The following is a 23,831-nucleotide window of genomic DNA, read 5'->3' as shown; positions in this document are numbered from 1 at the left end:
AGCCTCAGTGGCTCACTGCGACCCTCCACGTAGCCCTTCTCTCTGAAGGGCCAGGGTTACAGTCTACTGAGCCCTTTTCATCATAAGCCAGCAAGGAGTCTGGTGAGAGAACTCCCACAGTCTCTGTTGTCTCTAGGGCTTATTTCAGAACAGCTTAGCCTCCTGTCCTGACAGGGGCCTGTCTTCCCTTCCCAGGAGATGTTTCTGTAGTGGCAGGTTGGGGGAACCCAGACCTGCCCTCTACTCCGGGTTCTGGCCCAGGGACCCTAATGGTAGCAGCGGTTGGCAGCCAACCTTTCACTGCCAGAGTTGCTACATTTCCCTAGGCCACTTCCCCACAGCTCTCCTGCTTCTCCCTTCTTCACCCTTACCAATGGTTTGAGGGTGTTTTCATTAACCAGCCCTTCAGCCACACTTCCTCTCCCCCCAGTGCTCTTCAGCCTGACTGGAATGAGCCCTTTTATAGTATCAAAAGGGCCTTAATTAGAGTCAGCTGTTCACATTACCTTAATGGACTCACCTGACTCTTTGCAGGTTAATTGGAGTCAGGTGTTCTCATTAGTCTAGAACAGCCCCTGCTCTGGTCAGTCAGGGAACAGAAAACGGCTAATCCAGTGGCCAGTATATCTGCCTTCGACTACTTTGTTGTAATCACGGACCTGTGGATCCTCCCCTTAGGCTGGGGGGAGGTCCTTTCACAGTGGGCAAGCTTCGCCCGCCCACTTCCTGGATACTAACAGGACTACTTCGTTATACCCAACTGGCCTGGGTCTATCACAATATATATGCGCTCTCTCTCTCTCTCTCTGTAAATATATTTTTTTTCAAGTTTTTTTTATATATATATACAGGGTCAAGGTTTTTTTCAAAACCTCACCCAATCCCACTTTACAATAATGGCCCAACTCAAATGGAAATACTGGAAAGCAAGTTCTCACAAGATTTTAGGTTAAGAATTAAGAAGAAAATATTCAAAGTTATACTAGAAGCTATTTGCTTTGAAATCCATTTTCCTACTCATACATTTTCAAAGGTGTCCAAGCAACGCTGATGGGCAGTTTTTCTGGTAGTGCAAATGGGCTTACCAGAACTTTCATTAAGTGATTGACAGGAAGAAGCGCTTCAGTTCACTAGGGAAGGAGAGGTGGCAGCATGCTAATATGAACCTAAACAGCATTAATTTCTTTAACTCAAAACTCAGCTAATTTATTTAAAGCCAGATTGCAAGGGCCTTCCTCACATTCATGAACAGTCACTCATATGAGTAGATCCATTGATGCAATCTGGCCCTTAATGACATGTTTACATTGGTAATTAATGTTTTGTTACAGACCTACTTAAAAATAAGTTTTCATACCTGCCAAAACTGAACAACAAAACTCAAAATCAGCTACACAGGTTAATTTTGGATGGTAGATAAAACAACTGGGTTTTGCTTCTCAGCATCGCATCTCAGGAGAATGGTTCTTTGGCATAAACAAAAAGATTTTATTTACTACTAAATCAGAATTCTCTCAACATTGCTAAGAAAGGAGAATATGATAACTTCTTCCACCCAGTTTTAAAAGCGCTAGGCAAATAAAATAAAAATTAACACTGGAGAAATAAATAATGTTGGCAACTAATAAAAAAATGAAGGTAAATTTGCATCATTCAATCTGCTGTTCCCGTTGCATCATCAGTATCTGCATTTTAGCAATTCATCATTACTTGTAGATGGAGCATTAGAGGAACACAGCCAAACTACAAGCCAAGAACTCCAACACACATAAGTGCCTAAGAATAGGGAATGTGTCTTGGTTATAGAACAAAAGAACTCATTTTATCACTTGGCTTTACCGCTTGAGAAAATGGCTCCTGGTGTGCTGAACTCCATGATAAATGTGCCCCCTCTAGATCTTTATTGCCCTTGTAAATCAAAGGACTGACAGCAGTTAATAAGAAAGCTTTTGAGTGGTTTTGAAGTTTTGCTTTGTACAAATAAAGTCTCATATTAAAGAATTTGCTAGTCCTCAAGGTGTGGAAAAATGAGTGCAAGTTGAACCTGGTTTTAACTGTGTGTTTCCTTTTCTATTCTCAAAAATCATTTTATGGTAAAAAAACAAGAATAAGGAAATAATTATTTTAAAATGCCTTTTATATTTCAATAAAGTTACTAACAGTCATTAAAAATCTCTCTGGTGTTTCTAAGCCTTATGGTTTGGAAAAGTACACCCCAGACATGCAATATAAAGAAGTAGGTTTATTACAGATTATTGTTAGGCATTGGACCATATGTATGCTATATCTCTTCTAGCCAAAGCAAATGCTGGTTCTGAATCTGAAAATTATCATTCTAAATTCCACTATGATACTATGAGAGGACAGACAGGATTATTTTGGTTGCTAGCTCAACCACAGGTATGGACAAGGAAAGTCTGAAATCAGCTGATAGGAAATATTGCAATGCATAAAAAGGCCATATGATTATCAGTATTTTAAGTTTATCTTACACCTCCACCTTTTGGCAAAGTAACAATCCTCCAGGCAACATGTATAAATAAGTTATTACAACTGAAAGAATATCTGGAGATCTGATAGCACAGGAGCAAACAGGCCAATTTATAGTTACTGACAGACAAAACTTTACTTTAGAGTAAGCATTTTTGATTAAATAAACAATAGACTTAAAAATAATCCAGTTGGAGATAAATGGTTATTGTTGATAAATTTACAAAGCTCCAGAAGCAAGATGATAGATAAATTTAAAGTATGGGTTTGTACAGTTACTATCAAGTGCGCTCTTCAGAGCATTATAAATTCAGTTTATAGCATTAGCAATAGAATTACACTGAATTACAATTTAACTGAGACAAGTTAGAACTAATATGGTGGTGGTGGTTGTCTGTTTTCCTTCCATGGTTTGTATTATCCTAGCCCAATTCCAAGCAATACTATTCCTCCCAAAATAGTTCATTATATGGCCTGGCCAAAAAAATCTAACAGGAAACTATAGTTATTTGGATAAAGCTAAAGTTATTTATAAGGAAGTAAATATATTTCCTCCCCAAACTGGTAGCACCAAGATATAATGGGACAGTCTAGTAACAGATCTAAAGAAGACTCAGATTTTCTCCAGTGGATTTTCAATAAATGTCATTATTAATTTCAGCGGAAAGGAATGTTAGTGGACACATTGTCTCTTTAAAATCTTTGTTACTATTGGTCTGGGTTTAAAGAGACCCACTTCTATTCCTCACAGAAACAGTGGGAAAGGAAGAGAGAGAATAAGGTCCTTTTTGTATTAGGGTTCAACACCTTTCAGCCCCTACAGGTTTCAGGACTGAATAGCACTACTGAAGCCATGATACCAGGAAAACCACCTGGTCACAGCAGCCCCCAGAGCAGGCTACACAGAAAAGGTAAAGCCACTTGGGGCTTTATTACTTTTTCCACATAGGGTCCATGGGGCCGGAGGAGAGATGATTTGCATTCCACCTGGACCTACATCCAGCCCAGCCACTCAGCCCCCTTGCTCACTCAGTCTCTTCTCCCTCCTGCAGTTTGGACCCTGAACTGTACATAGAAGGCTCCTCTAGATCTGGGAAGAGCAGTGCCATGGATGTCGCTGAACCCTCCTTCCACACAAAAGGTGAGTGATCTTCACACGGAGTCTCCCTTTGCATATGGATCTGGCTCTGTTTTACAACAGTACACAGAAACCAGCCAGTTGTCGTGCTAAGAAGTTCAGTCTTTAGCAGAGTTTTCAAACACCCAGCCCATGGTCCAGATCCTGTATGTTTGATATAATTTTGTGGCCCGCATGACATATTAGATTCTGTATAAACTAATCTTTCATTTTAAAATACACCTCTACCCTGATATACTGCGACCCGATATAACACAAATTCGGATATAACGCAGTAAAGCAGTGCTCCGGGGGGGTGGGGCAGCGCACTCTGGTGGATCAAAGCAAGTTCAATATAACGCGGTTTCACCTATTACGTGGTAAGATTTTTTTGGCTCCCAAGGACAGAGTTATATCGAGGTAGAGGTGTAAAGTAAGTTTCCAACTCAAATAGTTGCAAAGAAAACTTTGAAAATATGAACTGAGTGTAACCTATGCAATGGTGTCTTCTGAGTCTGCAGACAGCCAGAAACGCTAACCTGTTAACTCTAAAACCTAGTGAAAGCACTTTAAATGTCAGTATTAACTATTTTATTGGTGATATTAGCAGATGGAAAGGAGATATGAGTAGGAGTGAAGCCTATAGGGTTGGGAATTGGGAGCTGCTCCAGATAAGGAAATGCAGAGGGAAGAAAGGAGGACACACCCAAAGGCAGAGAAGAGGAAGAAAAAAGAGAAATGAGGATGGGGAAGGAAGAGAAAGAAAGGGCAGAAATAATAGTGGTCTTATAGGGGAGCATATTTTCCCTTTCTGTTATAATGAATGCAACAATACGGTACCGAAAAATAATAGATAATGAAAATAATTTAAACTTCAGTTATGACATTAAGACCATATGTTACACTCAATCTTGTACAAGTGTTCCACTGACATCAGTGGGAGAGCCACAGTGGATCAAGGGACATGCATAGCCCTAAATTTATACCCCTATCCCAACACCCAGAGTCTATAGCATGATTTTACCTGGCATGGTCGCTAAAAAATGTCCCTTGCCACATTGGACAGGAAAATTGTGCTAGCACTAACCATAACAGAAATCAGTTGGCAAGCATAGTTTTCACAGAACTGTGCTTGATAACTATTTCGCATACAGTTGTCATTAGTATGGTTCAAGCCGTAATGAGGACCTAGCCCCAAAGGGTATTGTCAGATGCTATAAAGAGAAATAAAAACAAACTGCTAAACCATCTAAATCCTTCGGAGTTTGAAGAGACATACTAATTGATGACTGAAGGTCTCACACTCCTGTAGTATCAGTGTATCACTCTAATTCCCAGTATGAAGAGAAGAGCACAGACTTTGATATATCAAACAAAAGAATTGCTCAGCAACTGGGCTCCAATAGCCTGCTGTCTGCTGCTGACACAATGTTTGAAACTGGCAGAGCGCTGGTTCAGAAAAGCCTACACAGATGTCACTATCTATTACCAACATTAGTTGCACCTATGAGCACAAAAGTGACAACGCCTAAGAAATAAATCAAGCAGGAATAGAACAAGGGAAGAATGGAAAATAAGAATGAAGTTACAGCTAACATTATCAAGGACAATTAATGTGCTATTTTTACATAATAAAATTGATTTGAGATGTTTATATATCACTAACTAGCTGCAACTGGTGCTTCACGCATGGGATATTTAGAACATCAAACACAGCAGATTTTAAACTCCAAGGACATAGGTGAATGTTTCTTGGTGTTGGCTTCCCTCCTTCCAGGTTTTTATGTCATCATTAAATTATAACTAGAGAATCATTAGTAGGTGTAACAGTTATATTTTGTATTTACAGTATTTATAACCATACAAAATATTTTATTAATTAGATGTATAACCTTTCTGTATTTTATAAATCCAATTTATTTTTCCTTTTGTCTTCTAATTTTTCAGAACCAGAGAGTCTGTCTCTGAAAAGAGCCATGTGTGTAATTGTAAATTTCCTCTATAAATTAACTTTTTATTTAAAAAATAGTAATGATTGAAACACTTGACTTTATGGGTCTATTCCGTTTAGTGGGCAAAATTCAACTCCCCAGTCTTGTTTAGTTGCCAGGTGCTCTCTCTTACTGCAGAATCTCTTTAAACTTTGCATCTCAGCTCAACAATCATTTGCCAAATCATATAGAGGTATTGATGTTTGCCACTCTACAGTTAAATTACATCAAATATCAATGCAATCAACTCATTAGCTGTTTTTTTATTGAGCTCCAACGTTCACTACATACTTTTGCAATTCTTTGATTAGGCAACGTAGAGCTTGTATTCCCAGTCTACTTCTACCAACTGATTAGCTCAATAATACTGATAATCTTCTCAAGTCAAAAGAGCTAGGCAAGGAAGTAGCTGAAAATCCCTGTGAGCAGATTCAATTTACTCCTTTTGTGTAGAACATCAATATACTACACTACTTGCAATACAATCTGGCAAATGAAACTTCAAATTTGCTAAGTTAGAAAGTAATTTTAACAAAAAGTCACAGCAGGTCATTAAAATGCCCTTTAATTGTCTCTAAATCATACTCTGTTATCCTTCAGCAACCTTCCTGGCATGCTGAGATTTTAAATCTCTTCTTACTGATGTAAGAACCAAGAAGAGAATTGAAGTGTGATTGTCACATTCAGAGTCTGAATGCCAAAGGTCAAAATAGCTTACTGGTATGCCGGCCCACTGCTCCAAATTTTATATCTTTTCTGTCCCTCGGTTATTGCCTGACATGATTTAACAACTGTAATTCCTTATTTAACGATGTCAAAGGTTTTTAGGAAATTGACTGTATTTCACCAACGATATATTTCTTCTTGATTACAGAGTGGTTAAAATGATTTTAAACCAAGACAGCAAAATAAAGCAGTAATAAAATCAATAAAAGGTGCTTAAAACATTCCTTCTATTAGGTAATGGCATTTAAAATATCCGTAGCTTGTAATGGCACTTAGGATATGCCCAAAAATCAATGAGCTAAATTACTTATTGAACTAGTTAATTTGAACATTGAGTTTTATATGTATATTGATAAAACAGGCTACAGAATACTGCTGCTAACCATTCAGTTTCATGGTCAGATGTCTCCCTCTGCTGGAAAAAAACAAAAATCCTACCAGAAAGAAAAATATGAAAAAATACAAAATAAAAAGATGTAACCTCTAAAAACTCCACAAGAGGTCTCTAACTCTTTGTACAGTTTGTAAGTTATGACAGATTTAAGCAGAGCCTTATTTAAGAAGGCAACACAAGTATGTTTTTCTTTAGACAGCACTGACAACTTTGTAGGTTGGTTAGGGTTTGACATGAAAAACTATATTCTTCTGCAGGACCATGGCTGAAAATACAGGATGCTGGCTATAAACCACCCTGGGAAACTTAAGAACTGCCATCCGAATCTCTCACCAAGCAACTGTTTTGGGTAGTAGATTCTGGAGTAAAAGGATCAGGTCCCACCAGGTTAGAGTGATTTATCTCTCCTACTAGAGATATCCAGGATCAAAACCTCCACGTCTACACATTCCTCACCTTGGGAGTACAAAATCCCATTATGGAGATAGGTTGAGTGCTGAAGCTGGTTCAGGATGTGGGGTTTAGGTTCATCTCCATCCTTCTCTTTTGTCAAGGAACATAGTATTTTGGACAGCAAAGGAACCTTTCTCAATGAACATATGTACTGAAAGGTATAGTTTAGGTTTCAGAGTAGCAGCCGTGTTAGTCTGTATCCGCAAAAAGAAGAACAGGAGTACTTGTGGCACCTTAGAGACTAACAAATTTATTAGAGCATAAGCTTTCGTGGACTACAGCATCCGAAGAAGTGGGCTGTAGTCCACAAAAGCTTATGCTCTAATAAATTTGTTAGTCTCTAAGGTGCCACAAGTACTCCTGTTCTTCTTTTTGCAGTATAGTTTAGGCTGAAGGTTGCTATTTTCTCCCAGGCTGCACAAGAAACTGAAGCAAAATAATAAAAACCCTCAAGAAGAAAGTGAACAAATCTGGCAATGTAATCCAGCTTTCTTCATATTTAGATGGACTTCATCACTGCAGTGTCTGAAGGTCATAAGGCTCCGTAAAGATATGGAGGCAGATGAGCCAACTGAATTCCTGTAGGGCACGTTGCCACAACTCCTAAAGCTGCAGAAAGACATACAACTGGAGATCAAATGGGCATACAAGTCACCAGCACCAACACTGAGGATGGAAAGAGATCCAGACACCTCACATTATTATTTAAATTCCAGTAACTCCCATAGTTCCCTATCAAGATCATTGTGCTAGGTGTTGTACATACATACATAGTAAGAAACCATTCCTGTCCTGAAGAACTCTAGACAGACAAGATAGACAAAGTGTGAGAGACAGAAAGCATTATTTCCCTCATTTTACTGATGGGGAACTGAGGCAAAGAGAGATCCTACAACTTGCCTGAGGTTACACAGTGTTTGACAGAGCCAGAAACTGAACCCAAATCACCTAAATCCCAGTTCAGTGGCTTAAGCACAAATCTATTCTTCGTCTCCTATTCAAACTCTTCTTGCTCACTATTGAAGGGCTTCTGCTCACCAAGCTCTGTGAGTGAGCTGGAGAAACTGCGTGGTAGAAACAACTCTAAAAAATCATGCTGTTCCCTGACTGCAACAAGGAAGCTGTGGGGTAGCATCAGAAATTCCAGGAAGCTAAAAAACTGGCTAAGAAGAGGGCTTTGCCTTTCTTCATCTCCGGCCCAGATATCTTGTTTGTGACATGGAGACAGCTTGATCAATCTCACCTCATACCCTTGGTGGCAGAGATGTATCTGAAAGGGCTCCGAGCAACTCCTGATGCCCCTACTGAGAGACTGCAGATTAGACTGCACCACAACATTTAGGGCATATATAGATTTTGACATCAGCTCCTGAAATAACTAGTTTTCAAGGCAAGAATAATATATTTTTAAGAATCTGACATTAATTGAAAACTAGAAGTGATTCTCTGTTGTCAGCATCTGAAACAGACATAGCAAATTTTCAAAAGTGAAAAACATTTCCAGGATCTGGTAAATGTACTCCTCCTACTGCATCCCCTGCCAATATGCCTCTCTGACCTAGTGCCGCACAGGTCCATTTTCCAAATGGGGTAACTGAAGGGCGCAGTTAAGAGGGGCTGGGCCCAGTGTTAAGGAAGATTGCCAATGTCTCTTTTAAGGAAAGAGAACTACTGGCTTCTCTTAGAGGAGCACTGGTGTGGTATATGTGCAGAAAACTATCACTTAACATAGACAATCTGCCCAACTATCAACTTGTGTCTAATCCTCTCTTTGGGGACAGGATTATTGAAAAGGTTGTGAGACAGTTCTCACGAGACCTTGGATTTCCTTGACCCTTGTCAATCTGACTATTGACCTCGATTTGGTACAGAGACTGTTGAGTTGTGTTGGCTGAAGATCTATTCCTAGAGATGGATCTTTGCTGCCTTTAATACTGTTGATCAAAAGATATTGTTGATTCAGAGACGCACAGACTTTATGGCCAGAGGGGACCATCATGATCACCTAATCTGACCTCCTGCAGATTGCAAACCACAGAACCTCACCTACCCACTCCTGTAGTAGGCCCATAACCTCTGACTGAGTTACTGCAGTCCTCAAATCTTGATTTAAAGACTTCAAGTTACACTGAATCCACCATTTACAGTATTTCAAACCAGCAACTGAACTGTGCCCCACACTGCAGAGGAAGGCAAAAAACCCAGGGTCTCTGCCAAAATATTGGGGGGGGGGGGGGGAAATATGGTAATCAGTTAGACCTGAGCATGTGTACAAGACCCACCAGTCTGGGAAAGAATTCTCTGTAGTAACCAGAACCCTTCTCCTCCTCCACCCCCATCCAGTGTCCCATCTCCAGCCATTGGAAATATTTGCTAATGTTGTGGATGGGCCATATGCCATTGTAGGCAATCTCATTATACCATCCTCTCCATGAATTTACCAAGCTCAGTCTTAAAACAAGTTAATTTTTTTGCCCCCACTATTCCCCTTAGATGGCTGTTCTAGAACTTTACTCCTCTGATGGCTGGGAACCCTCATGTAATTTCAAGCCTAAACTTGTTGATGGCCAGTTTATATCCATTTGTTCTTGTGCCAGCATTGGCCCTTTACTTAAATAACTCCTCTCCCTCCCTGGTGTTTATCCCTCTTGTGTATTTATAGAGAGCAATCATATCTCCCCTCAGCCTTTGTTTTGTTAGTAAGTCAAGCTCCTTCCATTTCTTCCCAAAAGGTACGTTCTCCATTCCTCTAATCATCCTGGTAGCCATCTCTTCACCTGTTACAGTCTGAATTCATCTTTCTTAAACATGGGAGGCAAGAACTGCACACGCTATTCCAGATGAGGTCTCACCAATGCTTTGTATAATGTTAATAACCCTTCCCTATCTCTACTGGAAATACCTTGCATGATGCATCCTAAGATTGCATTAGCCTGTTCACCGCTGCATCACACTGGCAGCTTGTAGTCATCCTGTGATCCACCAATACACCCACATGTTCCTCCTCCTTGTCACTTCCAACTGATACGTCCCCAGCTTATGGGAAAAAATCATGTTGTTAGTCCCTAAGTGCATAACCTTGCATCCACCTACAGACCTTAGGGGAGTGGACAAGGCTGCCTTCAAGTGGCTTTATTGAATTTAAAAAATTCAGTTGTGGTGAAAGATACATGATTGGCAGATCCTGGAAACAGAAGTCCTCAGTGTATTAACAGAACAGGTGTCTTTTGGAGAGAAGATAAGTGTTGTGCAATTGCTGGCCTTCCCTAAAGGTGCCCTCATGTGGAGTCTTAAAGAGATCCACCTTGTCTTCCTTATTTTTTGACACATATAAAAACCCATAAGGGTCCTGGTTTGTTCCATGATTCCACAGCCACAGAATTCAATTCACCATAGCAAAAAGTACATTAAGGACAATGATGATACAGTATCTTGAGTAAATACAGGCAGTTTCCCTGTCACCTAAGCTGAAAAGAGTAATCACTGAAATTTAAATGACTAACCAGAGGTGAGAGTAAAGATTAACAGTAGCATTCATCTTATTTGTTTACTTTGAGTAATGGGAAGTGGGCATATCACTTTACCTTCTGCAAAGAGTAGTTAGTTTACTTTTGTACAACACTTTGAGGATGTGAAATGGTACATAGGATATAAGTATGATTATTATTGCTCATTAATACTGTAGCTGTCAACTGCTCAGTACTGTATAAATATAAAAGAAGATGTATGACACTTTCTGCTCCAAGAAATTTACAATCTAAGAGGGGAATTCATGGTTGAGTTGCAGTCCATTTATTTCAGGTATATCAACATAAAATGGCTGCAAAGCTCTGGTAAAGCCACCCCAAGGAAAACCCCCAGTATAGGGTGCCTCTCTAGTAGGCACAGAGACAGTATAACTGGATCTACAAGTGCAACAGTCCACAGTGTAGGCACTGGGCTGAAGGCAGGCTGGCAGTGGGAGAGTGCATAGGTACACTCCAGCTATTTTCTGGTAGTGCAACAGCCCACAGAAGGGACACAAGTTAGTACAGTCTTCAGGAATGCTTCAACAAATGCAGGGGGCAAGCGGGCACCTCGCAGCCTCAGGAGAGGGGAAGTGAAGCCAACCTCATCACCAGAACAGGATGTATACCTCTCTGGGCCTAATCCTTTGGAAGTACAGTATTGTCATTGATTTCAACAGGAGCAGAACCTAGATTAGCAAATGCATTACATCACAGGCCTTAAAGACACCAGTTGGCCAATCGGCGGGTATTTTATTGGTTTAAGATGCAGTGTTGTTTTGGAGGGGTTTTTAACACTCGGGCTGTGCAGAAGGAGCCCGTTTTAACGTGTTAGGCAGGACAACCTTGCTATCATTCCTTGTTGCCTCTTCCCGTCCCTCCACCCAAGGAAAAGGCCCTGCAATGGTGGGGCTGGCTGGCACCTTCTCCCCGGTGGACGAGGGGGCGGGTTGGCTCTGCGGGCGCAGACGACACCTGAGCTGCGCTCCCCACCTGTATCACAGCGCTCGGTCTGTCCATCTCGCGGCCTCAGACTGGGAGCTCCTCGGGGCAGGCGCCAGGCCGCACGTCCACTCAGGCCCTGCCACTGGGGTGAGGGTGGTGCCTGAGGGCGTGGGGGTGGAGGAGGAAAGCCCAGCCCACTGGCTGCTAGGCCCAGCACCCCCCACCGCGCGCCTCCCCTCCTGGCGGGGCACGTCGCGAGCTCTCGCACCCAGGCCTGGGCTGAGGTGTTTCACAGGCTCCCGCCCCTGACAGGGCATTTCGAGCCTAACCGACCCTCCCAAAATGGCGGTGCTGTTCTACCTCGGGGGGAGGCGGGCGCCAGAGACCGGACCTTCCCAAGATGGCGGCCCTGTTTTAGCGAGCGGGGCGGCCAGTGACCTTTCCAAGGTGGCGTCTTCCCACTCCCGTTTGTCGCCCTTTCCAAGATGGTGTCGCGGAGGCTCCGCCCCCGAGCCGTGCATGCTGGGAGCGGCGGCAGTGACTGCTGGCTGAGGCGCCGGGCCTGCTGCTGCTGTGTGGGGCCGGGGCCGGGGCCGGGGCCGGGGTCGCAGCGAGTCGGGGCCGAGAGGCGCGATGCCGGAGCTGGCCGTGGACCGGGTGGTGGTTCACCCGCTGGTGCTGCTCAGCGTGGTGGATCACTTCAACAGGTGAGGCCCGGCGGGGCCTGGCGCGCCCGGCCGCTGAGTCACGGGCCCGGCCGGATCCCTGTGCGGGGCCGGGCCGGGCTGGGGGCCTCGGCCTCACCCGCCCCGGGGGCCGGGAGCGGGGGCGCTGAGTCATGGCCCTGCCGCGGGCCGGTGCCCCTCACCCGCGCCTCGTGGCTGCGAGAGGGCCCAGGCCCCGGGCCGGGGGGGTGAGGGGGGGGGGCACGGGGCGGGGGGGTCTCTAGGGAGGTGGGGGGCCTGGCTGGGGCGGGGGGGTGAGAGGGGGGTGGGGGCACGGTGCGGGGGGGTGAGAGGGGGGGCACGGGGCGGGGGGGTGAGAGGGGGTGGGGGGTCTCTAGGGGGTGGGGGGCCTGGCTGGGGGCGGGGGGGGGGGTGAGAGGGGGGGCGGGCGCACGGGCGCGGGGGGGTCTCTAGGGAGGTGGGGGGTCTCTAGGGAGGTGGGGGGCCTGGCTGGGGCGGGGGGGTGGGTGGGGGGCGGGCGGGGGCACGGCGCGGAGGGGTCTCTAGGGAGGTGGGGGGCCTGGCTGGTGCGGGGGGCTCTCTAGGGAGGTGGGGGGCCTGGCTGGTGCGGGGGGCTCTCTAGGGAGGTGGGGGGCCTGGCTGGTGCGGGGGGCTCTCTAGGGAGGTGGGGGGCCTGGCTGGTGCGGGGGGCTCTCTAGGGAGGTGGGGGGCCTGGCTGGTGCGGTGCTGTTCGCGGGCCTGGCTCTCGCATGTGGGGTTCGTGTCGGTGCCCGGCGCTTGCGGGGACTCCCGTGCGGGATTTCGGCTCCCAGGAAGCCCCTGTGCAGGTGTGCCCCGTTCTCCGGCTCGTCTGTACCATGGGAGGACCCTGGGGATTGGTGACTGTGTAAAAACTTGGGGCCCGTAGAGCTGAAAGTCGCTGCTGAGGTCTTGAGCAATTCATAGCGACCTCCTCGCAACTTCAGCCTGGCTGGGCTCCTTTCCCATCGTTTTCTTCAAAATCGCTGTAAACCTTGTACATCTGTGCATGCAAAAGTGCTCTCGGGCACGAATGGCCCCAGCTCTCATACAAGAGCGTTACTGCAATCTTAGGGCTACTGTTACATTTTATATCCTGGCCTTACATCCTTAAAGACCCCAAACGGCTTTTTAAACTAAATGTTACTGACTGTATGTAACCTTTTTATAAGCAGTTACTCAGTGAGGCAAAGCTTTAGGCTTTGTATTGTCTGCTCCGTATCTCATTGATCAGTAAAACCCAGAGCAAGTATCTCAGAAAACCTGAATATTTTTCTTCAATAGTCTGATATTCTGGCTCTGCGTGTCAGAAAGGTAGAAGGGGCTTGTCTACACTATGGAGCTTTTTAGCAACAAGGCTGTGTCAACACAGCCTTGTCACTACAAGTCAGCGAGTGCGAACGCTCTTTTGTAGTATTTTGTCAGCACTTTTGCTGACAAAATACTTCCAGCCCCACGACTGGCATAAGCTTTGTCTGCAGGAGAGCGCTCCTGCCGACAGAGCCGCATTCACACTGCCACTTCTGTTGGCAAAACTTTTGTCTTTCGTGGGAGGACTTTAAGTACCCACAAAAGACAAAAGTTTTGGTGACAACTGCGCTGTGTAGACATACCCTAGATAACTTCATAAATGTGAAAGTCAGCACCAGCTATTCAGATTTGGGGGCATGGCCTGTTGCTGCAATTGTGAGCATAAATAGATAATTAACTAAATCATCTGACTGCACAATTTTCAGTGTTCTTGCAGTTATGCTAATTTATGCTTCCAAATTATGCAGTCAGATGAATATGCATTTTTATATGTACAGTTCTGAAAATCTTGGAGCTAATGTTTATCTTAAAACATAGGCTCTTTAGGACAGCGACCATGCCTGTGTGTTGTACTGTATGCCATTTAAAAAAATAATAATTAGCAAGTGGAATTATCTTGCATCAATAAAATGCAATTACAGTGTCCTAAAGCTGCATGAATGGACTGCAAAAGCAACAGTTTACGAGTGATGACTTCTTATAATTTTGTGATATAAGGAGTTTGAACAGTACCAATATGATGTATTGAGAGTTCTGATTTGTCATGGGGTATCATTTATGATTTAGTAAATTACAAAGATGATAGTTTATGCTTGCATTAAAGGACATGATATTCCCAAATAGGTTTATTTGTTTTTCCCTTATTAAGAACAATTGAACCAAAGTTAAAGTAACATTTGAATACAGTGAAATTGGTTAACAAGTTATAAATACCATTTTAGGCATAACTGACTTTGGTTTTAAATGTAGTGTGTATATTCTCTGCATATTGAATCATGGCATTTTTCATTTGTCTGGTTTAAACAGATTTTACCCTTAAAGCTACAATTCACTCAGCAGAGAATAAATTATATTCCTCTAAACATCTTGTGCAATTTGTGCTCAGTGTGCCTAAAATTAACTTAATTGCACTAACTGACAAGCACTCTTAATGTAAAAAAATCTTTTCCTTCAAGGCAGCGTACAATAGCAGAGAAAAACCTACTATTGTAAAAGTAAATTAGGGATGACAGTGAACAAAGTTGAAAGTTTACTGTACTTTTTACAGCTTGATTTACAGAACAAATGCAGTAGTAGCCCTCGATTTTATGACACAGTAATCTCCGTTATAGTGGCATCCATTAGCTGCATGGAAACATCTAGTGCACTTTTCACATCAGAGGATAAATTACAAGTGTAGTGCCTGGATTTAGAGTGCACTGTAACAACTTCTTTAGGTATAAATTAACTACGTAATGACAAGGAACATATTACCCTGTTCGTCTCCCACCTACATCCCCAAGAACCACATGCTGTTTATCTTCTAACTTAGTTGTGTCATCTGACTGATTCATTTGTACTATTGGTGTTTTATTTCCAGTATCAAATATGTTGCATTTCTTAATTCAAACTGTGACAGTCTTTTCCATTTAGAATAGGAAAAGTTGGGAATCAGAAGCGAGTTGTTGGAGTGTTGCTGGGCTCTTGGCAGAAGAAAATATTAGACGTATCCAACAGTTTTGCAGGTGAGTTTGGGTGTCCTATTCTGTTTACCACCTATTAAGTTAGCTAGCAGGAAAACTGCCAAATGTTTTCTTGCACCATCCTGGCACATTAAATTCTTCTTCCCATTTATAAATTCATGAAGCTATGGTGTCTACATTTTCATGGAAAAATGCTGGTTATCTGCTTACAAAAGAACTCGATCCCATCAGTCTCCTCCAGCTCTGCATCTTGTCTGCAGCAGTATCCAATGGTGAATGCTCAGAGGCAGCTGTAAAACTCTTAAAGCAATAATTGTTCGGTATACTCTGGGAGGTGGAAGATTTCTTCCTGATCCTGGATTGTGATCATTTTATGACCTTGGGCTTTGAAGACTCATGGTTTGAGTTACCTAGCTAATGTCATTGCAGATGTTACTTATTCACATGAAGATCTAATGGTTTATTTGAAAAGTACCTTTTTTCTTTAAGAATAGCCCATGAGAATTGCACAGATATTGCTTAAAGTGTATTTTCACTTGTATTAAAATCATTACCTCTTGAGTTTGAATCCTGGTTTTGTTCAGTGGTAAAATCAGGACCTGTATCGTCTTTTCTGACCTTTGTTTTCTTATTTACCTCTCTTATCTTCTCTTATTCATCTGCTTTCCGAAGGGGGTATTTATTGATAAAGCAGAATCATCCGTGTTGGCTCCTGCGTGAAAATCTGGGAACAAAGGTGTAGCCTAATCCTGGGTTATTTTTGCAGAGTTGTGAAGATGGAGTAACAGTTTGGTCACTTAAACTGCAGGGCTGCCAAAAATAGAACTTTATAATTGGAGATTTTTTTGTATTCCTATAAATTAAAGCCCTGTTGCTCAGAACTAAACTTGTAGCCTGTTATCCATAATGTGAACTAACAAAACAAACTACTTCTTTACTCAAGAAAATGGAATATGCAATTATTTTTAAACAGACTTCGTAGAATTGTAGTTATTTGTCTTAATGCACTAATGGAATGTGTCTTGTACCACAAAGTAGCTTTTCACCTCTGTTGACCCAACAGGCTCTAGTGACCTATTCGGACCCACATTTTCTTTATCAGATATCCTTACACACCAATTTTGTGTAAATTGTTCATACACTAGAATGTTCCTGGCGTGTTCTTGAACGCTTCGTAGATGTCGTTTGCTCAAAATAATTCAATTGCTTTGGTTTTCCTTGCTTAATTCTAAAACTAATTCAGTAATTATCAGAAAACCACTTTGAAAAAATCAGCTAATGTTGCTGTTTTCCTGTTGAGTTTTACAACAGTATCTGCAGCTCAGTATAGCAGAACAGTTGTATTCAATCAAAATTGAGCAAAATTACTTTTTTTTCATTTGTAGCCAAGAACTTGCTGGAAAAAAAAATCTGATTTTTCTGTGAAAGTTTTCAGGCTGGATGAAACTTGAATTACTAAATATTGAACTAACTGTTTTGTTCCCAGTCCCTTTCGATGAGGATGATAAAGATGACTCTGTGTGGTTTCTAGACCATGATTATCTGGAGAACATGTATGGAATGTTTAAAAAAGTCAATGGTAAGTGCACATTGTGAGCGGTTGATATTTACCTAGAAACTCTCTCTCTAAGTCTCCTGGTAGCGCTGTACTTCCAAGAACTGAGGTGACGACCTTGGGGATTGAATAGCTATAAGAAATTCAAACTCTGATACTGTGACCCCTTCCGCCAGAATCTCCTTTCCCTCATATGAGTGCAGACATCTGAATTACAAACCCAGGTGAACTGATTAACCTTTCTGTTTTGCTTATAAAGGTCTCACTTTTCTTTTCTTTATAAGATTATGGGGGCTGAATCTGGAGATGCTACAGTAATTCCCCTGTGAACATTCCCAGCCCTTAGAAAAACTCTTATTTAGACTGCTGATGTTCTTATGATTCCTTAAGTATTTGAGTCTCAAGTCTAGTGCAGATCTTGCAGCTTATTATCTTTGAATTTTTGTGCAGCAGGATATTAAGAGCTTGTTGGTTCCCTTTTGTCTCTGAGAGAGTCCCACAGTCTGTGCGCTCGAAAGTGCCATGTTGCATAAACCAGCTCTGACTCGGGGATCATTCATAGCTGATAAGGGGTGTAAAATATTTGACAGACAGGATCCATGCCTTTGTCACTTCTAAGATAGATTATTGTACTATGCTCTACCGTGGGTACTATCCTTTGAGACCACTCAGAAGCTTTGACTAGAACAGAATCTGATTGTTCACCTGTTTAAGGAAGTGGAGCAGCATGGGACACTACACCTGTGCTTTCAACATCTTTGGCTTCCTGTCTGCAAATCAAAGCATTGATGCTAAATAAAAAAAAAAAAAATTGGAACCTCACTGCCTTGAGGATGGTTGCTTTGCCTGTGTATCGTAAGGATGCTGAAGTCCACTGCGGCCTGTTGCTGATGTTATCTCTGCATTGTTTGGTGATTTAAAGTTGTTTTCTGTGAAGAGTCTTCAAAAGCCTAAGTTTAATGACGAAAGAGCCATCTTATTTGTTGAAGCTCCTCCTGACTGACTATTGCTAGGGTAGTTTGGGTTGTCTGGGGTGATGCACAAATGGCTTGTCTGTGCTGTCCAATAATATAATGCTGCATTTAATCTCTCTCCTATGCACCCATTGTTGAAGTGTCTAGGCACAAAAACCAATTTAGCAAATACCTTCCTGTAAAGCCCTGTTTTTCTAGATTTGCCAGTAAATTTTTAATCTAAATGCGTTGTTCAGCTCCCAACCTTCATATACCCTCAGCCATCACCTACTCCATTTTCCATTCGTAAACTGCCTTCCACCAGCTCAGAATCTGAGGCAAAGGAGTGCAAAGTGCAGCAACAATTTAGTTTCTCAAAGCGTTTAGGTCTTTACTGGTGTCTGTAAAGCAGAAGTGGGAGTTCTACTTGATGTCCTTTGGGAAGTTTGGGCACAACCCAGGGTCAGGCAGTACCTGGATTTGAGCGCTTATATGCCCCTGTATGAACTATTTTCCTGTCATTACCCTCAGATTCTGACTATTCTAATTGTTTTTGCTTTTCCCAGCTAGGGAAAGAATTGTTGGATGGTACCACACAGGCCCCAAACTACACAAGAATGACATTGCCATCAATGAACTAATGAAAAGATACTGTCCTAATTCTGTAAGTAATGCACTTAAACTGTTTATGGAGCCTCTGGGAACCTGCAGTCCCTTCCAGCTCCATCTGCAATTTGCAGTAGTGACATGAAATGTAGTAAGATATAGCATGGTAGATGTAAAGTGAATAGAGCACGCTGATCAGTCTCCCTTGAAACAGTGGCAGACTTTTTTTTTCTCTGCTAGCAGTTAGAAACCTCTTTGATTGAAAAACAAACTTGTCATTGCTAGAGAATTAGCAGTTGGCCACAACCTGTTTCTTCTAGTTCTTGAGTAGGTTTTGTCTAATATGTGTTTCTCTACCAGGTATTGGTAATTATTGATGTAAAGCCAAAGGACCTGGGACTGCCAACAGAAGCCTATATTTCAGTTGAAGAAGTTCATGATGTGAGTGTTGAACATTTCAGTATTTGTCATTTTCAGTCTATTGTGGGATTTCCTGCAAAAGGGAAAGAGGTGCTTTAAGAAATCGATATGTTAAACCATCTTGCCTTGTCCTTTAGGGTACCCTTTCCACTACATCAGTTTGGATTTTTCAGTTCAATAGATAACATTGCGTCTGCTAACTAGGGGTTTTTTGCCTTTCAGTTTAAACCTGCTAAATTAGTGTTTGAACCCCCACTGTAAATTTCAGCTTATTGAACCAAAATTATCCATCCTCCAACACCCCTGAAAAGCAGTTTCTCGCTGCTTGAACCGAGGAGCTCTGCAGCTTCTTGCAACTTCAGCTAGCTGCTCCTTTACTGTTTGTCCACCCCCATGAAAAAGCAGCAGGATGGAGTACGCATTTATGATACAACTGATACACGTCCGCTTGTTGCAGCACTAATTTGAGTAATCGCACCCCTCCTCTTCACCAGCTTACTCTTAACTACACACGGTTGACTTTACTATCTTTGTTAATCACTCATCTAGAATCAGTGGTGACTTTTTGTCCAGATTTAATTTTGATGGTTTTAAAATCAGAATCCCAAAATATTAAAAAAAAAAAAAAAAAACTGGTCTTGTCATTATCTGTTTGAGACCCATGGTGGAGAGAGACAGCTGTTCCCAGGTTCTCCAGTCTTAAATTTTTTCTGGTATTGTGAACTCTTGTTCTTACAGCCGTTGGTCCCCACTGGGCCTGGAGCATGGTACAACCAAAACTAATACAAGTCTCAAAGGTAACTAGGTCCCATCTTCAAATAAAATAGTCACCCTGGCACTCGGTCACACACTCACACTCACACTCACACTCTCTCTCTCGTGTACATAGCCCTGCAAATTACCTACCTGGAAACTATTGAGCCTCACCAAGAATAATGCTACAAATGAAGTGGTGGGAGGAGCGTTAATGTACAGAATAATGTGTTGTTACCATCACCTCAGCTGTCTCTAACATTTCTGTGGGTTAGTGACATCTGCCTCAGTTTAACTGGTGTGCACTAGAAATTAGGCAGCACGTTAAAGTACCTTATTTTATAATTATAGTTATTGTTATCTTTGTTGATGACCTCCTTCCTGTCTGACTTCCAGAGGCATGTCTAGCCAGTTTTCTAGATTAATTTAAAGAATATCAATTTCTTAGTCTCCCTTTTATACTTAACAGAATCCCCAAAGTGAGTTAATTATGAACTAGTTTTCACCATATCTGTGGACTGTGTGGGGCTCTCCTATCCCATCTTGATAGGTTTTCCTCACTGGCTGTTTCTGATTCTATTCTTATCATGCATGTTCCACCTATTCATCGAAGCAGGCCAGAGGTAGCTCTGGATAAAATGTACAGTGCTTTTTGGCTTGTAACAAATCCAGCTTCCAATAAACCTTCTTTGTTTTGAAGTTTCACTGGAGTAGTTCTACTGTTCACATGCACAGTACCCAAAACCCGCTCACTTGAGGTTATGCTGTCACATCTGTAATCATCTGCTCTCTATTTCTAACCTTGTCACCATCCCATTCTTGTACCCCAACAAAGGATGGAACTCCAACCTCCAAGACTTTTGAACATGTGACCAGTGAAATTGGAGCTGAAGAAGCAGAGGAAGTTGGTGTTGAACACTTGCTACGGTAAAAGCTTTATTTTAATGAAAACCTTATCAATGGTTGGATGGCAGCTCATTTTATCCATCTAACTACTCCTGGCACCAGCTGCCTGCCCGGGGATACGATACAAGAAACAAGGATCTTGTTACATGCGACTTAAACACTTAATTTAATCTAAACAGGTTAATTCAGCAATACTGCATAATCCAGAATCTGCTGAACTCATTTCTTGTGAAATGTTTGACTTTTAAAAAAAAAATAATAATAATAAAATGTCAGTTTCACCTTGCTCCTTGAACTCCAGCAAATAGCTTGAGATACTTCAGAACAATGTAGAGTCACACTTCATAGTTCAGAAAGGAGAGCAACATTATCTGGGGGCAGATTACGCAGACCTTTCATCTATCAAGACTCAAAGAGCAGAAAGGCATTGTTTACAAATGGTCACAGAGGGAGATTTTGCTTTGGTTTGCCTTCACTCTTTATATTTGTAAAGCAATCTCCGAGCCTTCAGTGAAATGTTAAGTCTCGCAAGGCCCCTGTGATGTTAAACAATTATACCTATTTTACAGCTGTGTAATCTGGAGAGGTGTGACTTGCCCAAGTCCCCAAAGTGAGTTAGTGACACAGCTTCTCATACAACCCAGGAGTCCCCTCGTTATCTCCTAACCATCAGACTAGTATTCCTAAAAAATATTCAGTCCATAGAGAGCATATGGTGACTTTTATCAAATCTATCTTAGGTGTTTCTAATGCACCCAATGTAAATTTGTTTTTTCTGAATCTTTGCTGTGAAGTGTTTTGTAAAATTTTACTTCATCTACCCTTCAAAGCAGCCTTCTATAGATCTTTCTAGCTCAAAAATAAATTAATGTAAGTAAAGTAACATTAAGGCTTCTCCTTCCTATTTTGGGTGTTTCAGAGATATTAAAGACACAACAGTGGGCACTCTGTCCCAGCGCATCACAAACCAGGTCCATGGTTTGAAGGGACTGAACTCCAAGCTTCTGGATATCAGGAGCTACTTAGAGAAAGTGGCCATGGGCAAACTACCCATCAATCACCAGATCATTTACCAGCTTCAGGATGTCTTCAACCTGCTGCCAGATGTCAACCTGCAGGAGTTTGTCAAGGCCTTTTACCTGAAGACCAATGACCAGATGGTGGTGGTCTACTTGGCTTCTCTTATCCGGTCTGTGGTTGCCCTGCACAACCTCATCAACAACAAGATTGCCAACAGAGATGCAGAGAAGAAGGAAGGTCAGGAAAAGGAGGAAAGCAAAAAGGAGAGGAAAGATGAGAAGGAGAAAGACAAAGAGAAGAGTGATGGCAAGAAAGAGGAGAAAAAAGAGAAAAAATGAAAAGTGTAGTTTTTTATTTGTAAATTAAAATCTTGTAAACTAAATCACTCTGCTGCTAGAAGGTTCTTTTCACTTGTTAAAGTGATCAGAGTTCTCCGTTCTTGCCTGTCTTGGGAGGCACTTTCAGATCAGCTGCCTCTGCTCTTACATCATACAGGCAGATAGCTGGATACACGGGACAAGGGAATTCAGTCCACACAAACTGGCAGTTCTAATAAGGAACAGGCAGCCTTACTACTGGGAAGGAAAGCCCCTGTCATTTCAGTCCTCAGCGCTGTGAAGGGAGGAAGGAACAAGCAAAGGTAAAGTGCAGCGTTTGTCATCTGCTGCCAGTAAAATCTTGTGTCCCAAGATGCTTGTCTGTCTCCTTCCCTCATGATTTAGGTTTACAGGCTATTTGGGGTTACTGCCATGTAGTATGTAAAACTGCTAAACTGTGTGCATGACCCTGCTGCTCCTTGCATTCTGCTGTCACTCCTAATCTGTGCTTGAAGGCCCTGCACAAAGGATAAATTTACCTGCCCAGCCTGTTGCCCAGGAGATCTTGAGGTTGGGCTCCTATACTGTTTTACTTCCAAGAGAAGATTAAATGGTTTGGTTTGTAACTCTGACTTCTGGTCATTTTTAATCCCAAAAGCCAAAGGGGAGCAGATTTTATTAGTGCTGGAGTGAGGAATGTAGGATACAAGAATCTCATTTCAGGAGGAAAGACGCTGAACAGGCTGAGAGCACAGAATGTAGCCTATGAGGATAAGATGGGTTTATGCCCTGCGTGCTGAGATGTGCAAAATCACTCTAGAACAGTTGGTGCCGTAGTGCCAACTAGCACAAAGCTCTTTGGGCCAGTTACTACATCTGTAGGGCCCAGGACAAGAGCCCCCCGCCTAATCAAGGGCGCTAAAGGCTATGACAGTACAAATTCCATCTTGGCATGGAGTCTACAAGACACGCGCAAGTTAATTGTGAATTTTGGGAGCTCGCCCATGTTAGTCACTGCCTTAAGAGGGGCTGATGGCTCCTTGCTACCCTACCTTGCTCAGTGAGAGGAGGAGGGGCAGCCAGCATGTTGGTCTTAGGCAGCTCCAAACCCTTTTGTGGAAGTGTCCCAGGGGTTACAGGACTCCACATTAAAGATGAGGGCATTGGCTGAGCTCAAGCAGGAGCATTCCTTGCATGGATCTATAGGCTCCAGGCGTTGCATTTCTAGATGAAAGAGTGATTGTCTTACATTCCTGTAAATGAAGTGTGTGGACGCTAGGAAATAAAGGCGCCTCTAGAAGCACTACTTTGAATCTGGGTGAATGGAGGGGCATGTTGGCCAACTACACTATCTTTCCCTTGACTGATGGTTAGCCTAGGAAACCTTTGCCCTGGTGGCCTGTCAGACAGCATCCCCGTTTCCTCTAAGAGAGCTGGTCGTGTTCAAACTTCCACGTAGTGTCATTACAATTGCTGCATTTAGCTCTGTCGTGGGTCATGTTGCTATAGGACCATGTTGAAGTGAAGCAGGGAACAGGACTCTATTAAATAGAGTAAGTTCACTCAGGGTAACTGTTTAAGGTGGGAGACCTCAACCTGCCAGTCCTGGTCCCAGAAGATCCTTGAATGGCCTATTTCAAATGACTCCGAGATGGAAAATGCTGCCTTAGAGCCCTGGTAAGATGATAAACCTGTTGATGCCCTACTCTCGGCAGGCAGAACTCACTGATTTCAACTGCTGCCATGTAAAAACAAGCATGTTTCCCAGGCCCATTGTAGATGTAACATCCATCACCGTGGTAGCCCAATGCCACAGTCAGTATCAAGACCTTGAACTGACCCTGACTCTGATTCACTTGCTGTTATGTAATAGGAGAATATTTTCCCGTTCCATGAGAAATTAAACTGGTTTGTTGTTATGGTAGTTTTACACCATTTGGAGGCAATAAATGCTCAATTTACAGTCAGTTTACTTTTATGCA

General features: G+C 42.6%; 1 protein-coding gene and 1 long non-coding RNA gene across 4 annotated transcripts in view; one reads left to right on the top strand and one right to left on the bottom strand.

Annotated features, from left to right (window-relative positions):
• LOC112059016 (uncharacterized) overlaps positions 1-11,958 on the bottom strand; it is a 75,601-nt gene extending 63,643 nt beyond the window's left edge. For both annotated transcript variants that reach the window (XR_010592687.1, XR_010592686.1), the window contains exon 1: positions 11,671-11,958. This is a non-coding gene — a long non-coding RNA (uncharacterized LOC112059016). The remainder of the gene's footprint in view (positions 1-11,670) is intronic.
• A 134-nt stretch (positions 11,959-12,092) lies between these two features.
• Positions 12,093-21,914, top strand: PSMD7 (proteasome 26S subunit, non-ATPase 7). 2 transcript variants are annotated; one of them, XM_042852036.2, is made up of 7 exons: positions 12,093-12,329; positions 15,256-15,361; positions 16,806-16,898; positions 18,394-18,491; positions 18,794-18,874; positions 20,442-20,533; positions 21,432-21,914. In XM_042852036.2, exons 1-7 carry the CDS (start codon positions 12,108-12,110, stop codon positions 21,868-21,870), a joined length of 1,131 nt encoding a protein of 376 aa, XP_042707970.2. In that variant the 5' UTR covers positions 12,093-12,107; the 3' UTR covers positions 21,871-21,914. The 2 variants fall into 2 exon arrangements, with proteins under 2 accessions (XP_042707970.2, XP_005310619.1); XM_005310562.5 differs by having other exon boundaries at positions 12,109-12,329; positions 15,270-15,361.
• The last annotated feature ends 1,917 nt before the right edge of the window (positions 21,915-23,831 follow it).

Source organism: Chrysemys picta, chromosome 14 (genome assembly GCF_011386835.1).
Source record: "Chrysemys picta bellii isolate R12L10 chromosome 14, ASM1138683v2, whole genome shotgun sequence".
NCBI lineage: Eukaryota > Metazoa > Chordata > Testudines > Emydidae > Chrysemys > Chrysemys picta.
The sequence above is the reverse complement of the archived record's forward strand: the minus strand, read 5'-3'. Positions and strand labels throughout refer to the sequence as shown.

Coding starts and splice junctions, on each gene's coding strand:
- PSMD7 (XM_042852036.2), top strand. CDS start 12,108: ATGGTGTCGCGGAGGCTCCGCCCCCGAGCCGTGCATGCTGGGAGCGGC. Junction 18,492..18,793: donor AAAGATACTGTCCTAATTCT/GTAAGTAATGCA, acceptor TTTCTCTACCAG/GTATTGGTAATTATTGATGT. Junction 20,534..21,431: donor GGTGTTGAACACTTGCTACG/GTAAAAGCTTTA, acceptor TGGGTGTTTCAG/AGATATTAAAGACACAACAG.